Raw genomic sequence first — 8695 nt, 5'->3', positions numbered from 1 at the left:
GGAAAATTACTTATTTTTTGTTTCTGAGGGAAAACTTCATAGAGTTATATGAGAAATCATTATTTCTAGTGGGCAGAACTTGACACATTACAACTGAAAGCAAATATCATCCACTGGATATCCTTTTCTTTTTAATTTTTTTGGTCTGTCACTTTTTAACTATGTGCCTATATTATTATTATTATTATTATACTTTAAAAAAATCCACTCTCCTCATATTTTTCTCTACATTCTTTCTTGGTTCAACTATTATAGCACCTTCAATATATTTTAGATTCCATCTATTATTTTGTCAAAGGTAGAGAAATACAAGCAGCTACTCAGTTTAGCAAGGGTCAAATGAGTTGGTAGGTCTTTACGATATTAAATTTCATTATTCAGAAACTGAAAGAATGCATAGTGTTGAGTATGGTTATGTGCATACTGATTACAAAAAGTATTTTCTCCCAAAGCGATTTTAGTTTTCAAACATATTTATTACCCTCTTTGTACTCTTAGATGACTGAAGGGGGAAACATGCATTAATGGAAATGAAGAACAGAAAAGTTTAGTTAGAATGTCTACATCTTAGCAAAATAACCAAAATATTTATTTCAAGTGTTTTTTCATTACATACCTAATTTGACATTAACCCCTAATATTTTCGAGTTCTATGCGATTTGTAAGAGAATCTGAAACATTTTCCATCATTTCATTTGAAGTCTGTGCATTTTGTTGATTTATACCCACCTCATGTTTAGTAAAATTATTAAATTCCCTATGGCATTTTAACACCTAGAGATATTTTATGTAATTCTAACACATCTGAAACATACTGTGTTTATTTCTGAAGAAAACTGTGAGTTGTTTGACTACAGTAAGCATCTTAATGCCAAACATTGACTGATATTAGACAAGACTCCCGATGGGCAAACGAGGTAGACACATGTAAGCTTGAGGAGTTTTGCTGAGGTTGATAGGGTTTCCATCGAGTCGAATGTCTTCTAATGCCTTACGAATATAAGTTAAATTTTTAACATTACAGAAGGTGTCTTCATGCATCTCCAGAATGTTGTTATTCTAGAAAAGAAAGAAGATAAATTAAATAATAAGATACACCACATCGTTAATGCTGAATGATACTGTAGACCATTTTGATTCACCCTGTTTTATCCATTTCTTCTCTCAGACAAGACTATTCATTTTGTGATTTTTATGTAACAAGCACTGCCTGTACCGTGGGGATAAGTTAATTAACAAAATAGTTACACTTCTGTCATTATTGAACTTATAATTCAGTATGAAAAATACTGCATAAGTGAGGAAATTAATTGATAGAAAAAGTGTTTTTAAAAATAACAAATCTTTGACAAAGAGGGCCATGGTTAGAAGACATAAGCATAGGAGGAACTGAGGGAAGAACATCACAGGGAGAGAGAAAGCAAGTTCAAAGTCCTGAGGTTGTCTGAGAATGCAGCTCTCTGAACATTTTACATTCAAGTCACTTGGCTGAAGTCAAGTGAGAGTGGGAAAGAAATATGAGGAAAATACAATTTCCCTCTTTTGTAGCTACTAATCTGCTTTCTGTTTTTATATATTTTCCTCTTCTGAGCATTTTACATATGTAGAATCACAGTGCTATCTTTTTTAAAAAGGTTTTTTTTTTTTTTTAGCAATAATGAACACTTGAAGAGAGGTGGGTAGCTACTTAAGTTAGTGTAAGATGTAGGTTTAGCTTTCTCATTTGGCAGTATGTTTTTAAAGCTCATACACATCAGAGGATATGTGATATTTTATTCTTTTTATTAACCGAGAGTATTGTATTATATGCATATATCCTACATTTATCAATTTATCTGTTTATGTAAATGTGGATAGCTTTCAAATCCAAATTTTGGTTCTCATGTCTGGTGGTTTGAATGAGTATCCCCCATAGGCTCCAAGTATTTGGACACTTGGTCCTCAGTTTGGGGAAAGACATGGAACTGTTAAGAAGTGTGGCCATGCTGGAAGAAGTATGTCACTGGGCAATGGGCTTTGAGAGTTCTGAAGCCTTGCCAGATTTCTAGATTCTCTCTGATTTCGGTGCCTTCTTCAAGATATGAGTGCTAACATTTCTGCTCTGGCCCCTTGATGCCATTATGCCTCTGCTGCCTAACCTCTGGAACCATAAGCCATAAAAACTCTTTATTCTATATGCTGTCTTGGTCATAGTGTTTTATCACAGCAACAAAGAAGTAACTAATACACCGTGAATAACTCCTTTACCACTTTCATGAATAATAGTTTGACAAATATTTGTTTACAAGTTTTATGTGTACATATAATTTTCATTTCCTTTATACACACACACACACACACACACACACACACTATATATATATATATATAATCATTGAAGAGTTGTCATTCTGTGTTTCATATTTGGAGGAACTGTTTAAAATATTTTCAAAGAAGTTAAAACATTTTACACTCCCACTCCAATAATATAGAATACAAATTTCTTTGCAACCTGATCAATAGTTTTGGATATGAAAAGTATCTCCTTTGTGTTTGTTTGTTTTTATTGCTAGTGTACAGAGTGCAATCAATACTTTATACTGATTCATATTACGCTGCTGAACGCATGTTGTTCTAAATTGTTAATGTGTTCCTTAAGATACGTTACATGCAAAACATTGCAGATGAATTTGAGAATCATGTCTATCTTAATACTACTAATTTCATATCCATAGGATGAACATATTTGCTTTTGGGGGGAGGATTTTCCTACTTTTCACTATATATTATAGCTTAGATTATATAAGGCTTACCATTGTTTTCTTAAATGTATTCTATGTATCATTAAAAATATGTGAAAATTAAGCTTGGCATGGTGAAACATGCCTTTCACTCATCACTCAGGAGGCAGGGACAGGCAGATTGTTGTGAGACTGAGGCTAACCTGGTCTACATAGTGAATCCAAGGCCAAATGGGACTACAAGGAGACCCTAATTCAAAAATACTTTTTGAAAAGTGAAAATTGGGGCTGGAGAGATGACTCAGCAGTTAAGAACACTGGCTGCTCTTGCAGAGGACTGGGTAAGATTCCCACCACTCACATGGTGGCGAACAACAGTTCTTAACTCAGGTTCCAGGGTATTCTGACTCTCTCTTCTGATCTCTGTGATCATTGCATGACATGGGTGCACTTACACACATTCCAGCAATATGCTCAAACACATTAAATAAAACTAATAAATAAAATATATTTAAAAAGTGAAATTATAATTTCTTTGTGATGTGTGATTTTGCATACCTGTAATCTCAGCTTTGAGTGGGCAGAGGCAAGAGAATTTCTGACTGCTTTAAGGCTTGTCTGGTTTACACAGCAAGTTCCAGGATAGTCAAGGCTACATAGTGACACTCTGTGCCAAAAAAACAAAAAAGAGGGCTAGGCAGATAGACAGACAGATAGATAATAGTTAGAAATACAGAGAGATGATGGATAGAAATATAAACAGATGATAGATTTCAGATTATTTACTCCGAATGTATAGAAGTATGACTGCTATTTTTATATTGATTATATTGATATTATAAATTCTTGTCAGATTGATAAATCCACCTTAGCTCAGGTCATTTTAATGGATCCCTTAGTATTTTCTCTATATAAGATGATATCATCTGAAAATGAAATCAGGGAATCACTTCACTTGCAATATTACTTATTTATTTACTTAATTTGTTTTTCCTGTTTTCCTTACTAGAAGTGTCAAAGCAATATTTAACAAGGTAGTAAGACAAACAGTTTAGGTAATGTTTCTGATTGTAGGATGAACAGATTCAATTTTTCTCCATTAAATATGAATTTTGTTGTAGATTTTGAGTAGATATACCATGCTGAGGATGTTTCCTAGTTTTTAAAAGTGATTTTACACTAAAGGACTGTTGAATTTTGTCAAATGCATGTTCTGTACCTATTTAAATAATCAGGCAATTTGTATTCCTTATTCAATATTTACGTTGCTTTAATATTAGTAAATAAGCTGAAATAAATTCAAGTTAGCAATGATATTCTGTCCTCGGGCATGTTAGTGGAACTGATTCTCAGCCTTTGGGCTAAGATGAAGTGCAGCATCTCTTCCTACATGTTTATAGATTCATTTTGTGGTCCTTGTCATGTTGTGTGTAGTTTTCTTTTCTAGTGATATCCTTGGCACATTGCATGATTGAATATTTACCATTGGGATGATGAAAGAGGAAATTTTCCTCTTTTTCATTTTTTGGGATAGTTTCTGAAGGATTAAAATACAAATATATTTTCTATTTACAAATAAATAAGTATAATCCGAAAAGTTCACAAGAGAGATAAGCAGTCAAAACTTAGATACATACAGAAAGATACCAAAAGTATAGAAATCTATACATCAATAGGAAAAAAATGATATAGAAGCAAATATTAATTGAATCCAGGGGAACGCTGAAACCAGAGATTTTTTTCTTACTTGGCAAAATCACTTCTTGTAACAGAATGTAATTTTTCTGCTAAAAATTACAATAGATACCTTTCCTGCATATTTATTCCATCAAAAATATGAAATAATTAGAGAAGGCTGATTATACCTGAAGAGCACGTTACATCCATCTGGGGAAGAAGCAAATTATCTCCCTTTGTTTCAATAGCCAGAATGTCTCAACTGAGCAAATTTTAATTATATGGGTGTCAACGAGCTATATTTAGGAACTATTAAATCATAGCATTTTTGAAAATGGGTTTTCACTCGTTGCTTCAAAGATAAAATGCAGCCTAATGAAATGAAAATCAAAGCTTTTAAGAATGTTAATTTTTTAAAAATAAAGAAAAATAAAACAAATAGTTATTCTTCATTTATATAAAGAAAGTGAGGCTTGTCAACTCTCAGCACATGGGAATGACTTTGGGCTGAGTTTACTGCAATATGTGATACTCAAAATTAAAAGAAATGAAATTGACAATATTCTCTGATATGTAGAAATCAAGTTCCTCTTGATTCCTCCTCCTCCAGCTGTCTTCCTCCTCTGATGCTTAAATATTTCATCATCAAATGAAGCTTTCATCATTTAAAAATGTATCTCTATTACCTTAAAAATGCAATTTTAGAGACTTGAGAGAAGATCAAGTGGTTAAGAGCACTGGCTGCTCTTGCAGAGGACCCAGATTCAGGTCCCAGCACCCACATGGCCATTGTCCTTAACTCCAGTTCCAGGGCATCCGCTACCCTCTCTGGCCTCCACAGGCATTACAGACACACAGAGAAAATAATTACACACATAAAGTAAAAGTGAATAAATATTTAAAAATCCAATTTTATTTGTAAAAGAATAATGACTAAAGTTATCAGAAATTAATCAGAAAAGATAGGACCATGAGGGTGCAAATACCTTCGTCTCTGGTGAAATGAATGTGTGGAGAAAATGAAGGCAAGAAATAGCAGAAAGAATGTACTGACAGGACATGATATATGAGATTTGTGAGACTTAGCTTCACTCTTTGCTTTTATTCTCTCTAAGGGTTTCAGGCTCACGTTTTAGCGAGAAGCCTACCTGGAGGTGAAGGGCCCGCAGGCTTTCTGGGAGTGGCAGAGGGATATGATCCAAGTTGTTATCCGTGAGATACAGATGGTGGAGATCATACATGTCCTATAAATACCCAGATGGAAGACTTATTAGAATTTCTTATGTAGATGATAATTCATGGCTTTGATCAAAATACCTGTATGCATGTATGGAATTCTCAGTAAAGTTTTTGTAAAAGTTAAAAAAAAATTCCATATCCTTGTCAATGTTACCTGACCAATTGTGTTTTGGAAAACCTCAGTATGAGTACATTTCTTCATGAAAAAGAAATTTTTTCTCAATCTTTTAAGAAGAAACATTGTATTCAACATAATTTCTCAATTTAGATAAGGCATATATTTTCCATGTAATAATTTTTGAAATTAGATTTTGAAGCTTTTTGAGACACAGCATTCCTTTATTTTATAGGCATGGAGAAATGAGAATTTCTTCTTAGCCGTCTAATGTGTTTTGTTTTGCTGCAGAATAGCAAACAAAACACATTAGACGGTATCTGGTCTACTCTTGTCAAAGAACACAGGAAAAGACGAACTCCTTTGCAGCCACACTGGGCCGCTTCCACCCTTGCCAGACTATCATGAGATGCCCTAACTGCCTCACCTGCTGCTGGCAGGAAACCTAGTAAAGAGATGTTGGGGACAAGGCCACACTATCTACTATCACTTCCCTGGGGATAACACTTTTACCTTCAGTGGTTATTTTGAAATGTATTGTCCAATGTATATCCGGAGAATTTTGAGTGGGATGGGGTGAAAAAGAACACCAACTGCTTACTCTTCTCACATTGCATGCTGTTCGTTCTAGCTCCAAACCTGTTTGCTTCACTTATAAAATAAGTTCCCAAAGGCTGACTTAATCTAACCTTATAGCTTTATGCTCTCAAGGACCTGATCCCACCCAGTAAGTTAACAAAATGACTTTTCTCCCTGGTTGGAGTTATAAAAGAATGTAAACTTTCTGGCTCATACACCTGTCAGGAGATTTTTTTGCAAACTAGTGTTCAAGTACCACCCACTTATAATTCAAGGTCTATTCTCTTTCCACAGTGCTTGACCGCCTTCAGAATGTACCAGAGCACAGTGTTTTTCAAAAATTTAATAGACTGTACAGAGAGGTTTATTTTTAGAGATTAAAAGTCTCATTAAGGAAATTCTCTTGAAGAAGTGAAAGGCTTTTAATTGAAAAGGGATGGAAGGGGATGATGAGGTTGTGTATCGTGAGACATCTAAAACTCACTTTAAATGCTTCTTGCTTGATCCCTTTCCTCCCAAGTCTATTGTTGCTAATGTCAATAAATGTCAAAGTAGCAGGCAGTTCTGGGAGCTGCCTTATTTTGTTGTCACGTAGGACAAGCTCTCGAAGATGAGGCAGCTTGCGGAATGCATCTTCATCAATCTCAGAAATTAAGTTTGATGTCAGATCAATCCTTTTCAAATCATCTATAAGGAGAAAAGAAGTTAATAGCTAAATATTCTTGAATATTGTTTACTTAAAACACGAACATATATATATTCTCACATACTATTAATGCAGATATGACTTCAATTTGTAATTAATAATAGACAATTAATGAAATAGCTGCTTTCAAAGTATTTTATAAAATTACTTTCTTCAAATGTGATCTGTATCTGTAGTCTTACAAGAAATTGTTCTTTAGCAAAGAAACCGTCAAGGTACATTTAAAATAGTTGATCTTTCTTTACTTTATATTCTTCAAAAACTTTGTATTTTACTATTTAAAATGTTTTCATAGATTTAAAAATGCTATATTTTTCTGATAACTCGAGATACATATTTTGTAAAGAAATCTTCAACACTGTGTGTGGTGGTGCACACCTTTGATCCCAGAACTTGGGAGGCAGAGCCCAGGGAATCTCTGTGTGTGTAAGGGGTGTTAGAGTGTGAGAGAGAGAGAGAGAGAGAGAGAGAGAGAGAGAGAGAGAGAGAGAGAGATTTTCAAAAGTCTTCAAAATAATTAAAATACTTTAGGCAAGAGAATTGCTAAAATTCCTCTATGTTGGCAACTGTTCCGAAGAATTTAGGTTTCTAGTCATCGATCATAAAGCACCTATAAATGATGGAAGCAGACTCAGGACAGCACCAAATCTTGTTAGCATAAGTCTGTCACCTTTCACTCTTAATATCATAACATGAATGCAAGTTTAACCTATAAAACATAATTATTATATGATTATATTTTGTCACACAGAGTTCATTCAAAAATAGCTATGCAGTGTCATCGTGGCTTTTAACTGTTTGATCTTGCATCTTATTTTTAAAATATAGTCTCAAATATTTAAGTAAAAAGTTTGATTTTTGAGCCATATTTTGTCATTTGACGTTTAGTCTCAGTACCAATTTTACACCGGAAAAACCTGAGGGACATCTATAATGAAAGAAAATTAATATTAATGTTCATACTTAGGCTTGCAAAGTCATTTTTATTTATCTTTTTAATTCGGTTAAAGCGGGAGTAGAAATAGGCAGTGTTCTTCGGCAGTGGAGGGACAGTGTCAAGTTCATGGTCATCACAGTATACAGTGGTTCCTATACAAGTACATAGAAGGCAGGTTGGAAAATCTGAAAAGAATAGGAAATAAATGTATTTTAGCAAAATAATTATACACATAGTTGAGCTCTGATTATATGAGTTAAAAACAATGCTAAGGGGGTAGGGAGATGGCTTAGCAATTAAGAGCACTGACTGCTCTTGCGGAGGACCCAGGTTCAATTCCCAGGATCCACATGGCAGCTAACAAGCATCTGTAACTCCAGTTCCAGAGGATCCAACATGTTTGTCTGACCTGAAGGCATTGCACAACATGGATACACTTACACACATGCAGACAATACACTCATACACAAAAAATAAAGATAATAAATAAAAAAATATTAAAATTTCACTCAGACCTTCCTTACATATTTCAAAATTTTTCATGGAGTTTTTCATAAATGGTAAGTTAAATGTGCTCTGATACTACTTATAAAATCAATTTTAAATTAGGGAATGGATATATTATGGTTGTTACTTTGATGTCTGTTAGGAATTCAGTTTTCAAAATATAATTATTGAGATTATAATTTTATAAAGTTAAAATATTATCTTTATTTTTTGTG

The 8695-nt window shown here is 33.7% G+C and overlaps 1 protein-coding gene across 3 annotated transcripts in view; it reads right to left on the bottom strand.

The window, feature by feature from the left end:
* Nucleotides 1-466: 466 nt before the first annotated feature.
* The window catches only part of Epyc (epiphycan), a 44021-nt gene continuing 35792 nt past the window's right edge, over nt 467-8695 (bottom strand). For all 3 annotated transcript variants that reach the window (XM_029559016.1, XM_029559017.1, XM_029559020.1), the window contains 4 exons: nt 8000-8158; nt 6815-7017; nt 5546-5641; nt 467-1059 (listed from right to left, as the gene is read on the bottom strand). In XM_029559016.1, the coding sequence (XP_029414876.1) occupies nt 889-1059; nt 5546-5641; nt 6815-7017; nt 8000-8158 (629 nt within the window). In that variant the 3' untranslated portion in view covers nt 467-888. The remainder of the gene's footprint in view (nt 1060-5545; nt 5642-6814; nt 7018-7999; nt 8159-8695) is intronic.

The sequence above is a fragment of the Nannospalax galili genome, unplaced genomic scaffold (assembly GCF_000622305.1).
Source record: "Nannospalax galili isolate Female #2095 unplaced genomic scaffold, S.galili_v1.0 scaffold191, whole genome shotgun sequence".
Taxonomy (NCBI): domain Eukaryota; kingdom Metazoa; phylum Chordata; class Mammalia; order Rodentia; family Spalacidae; genus Nannospalax; species Nannospalax galili.
This window is presented reverse-complemented; position numbering and strand designations above follow the sequence as displayed.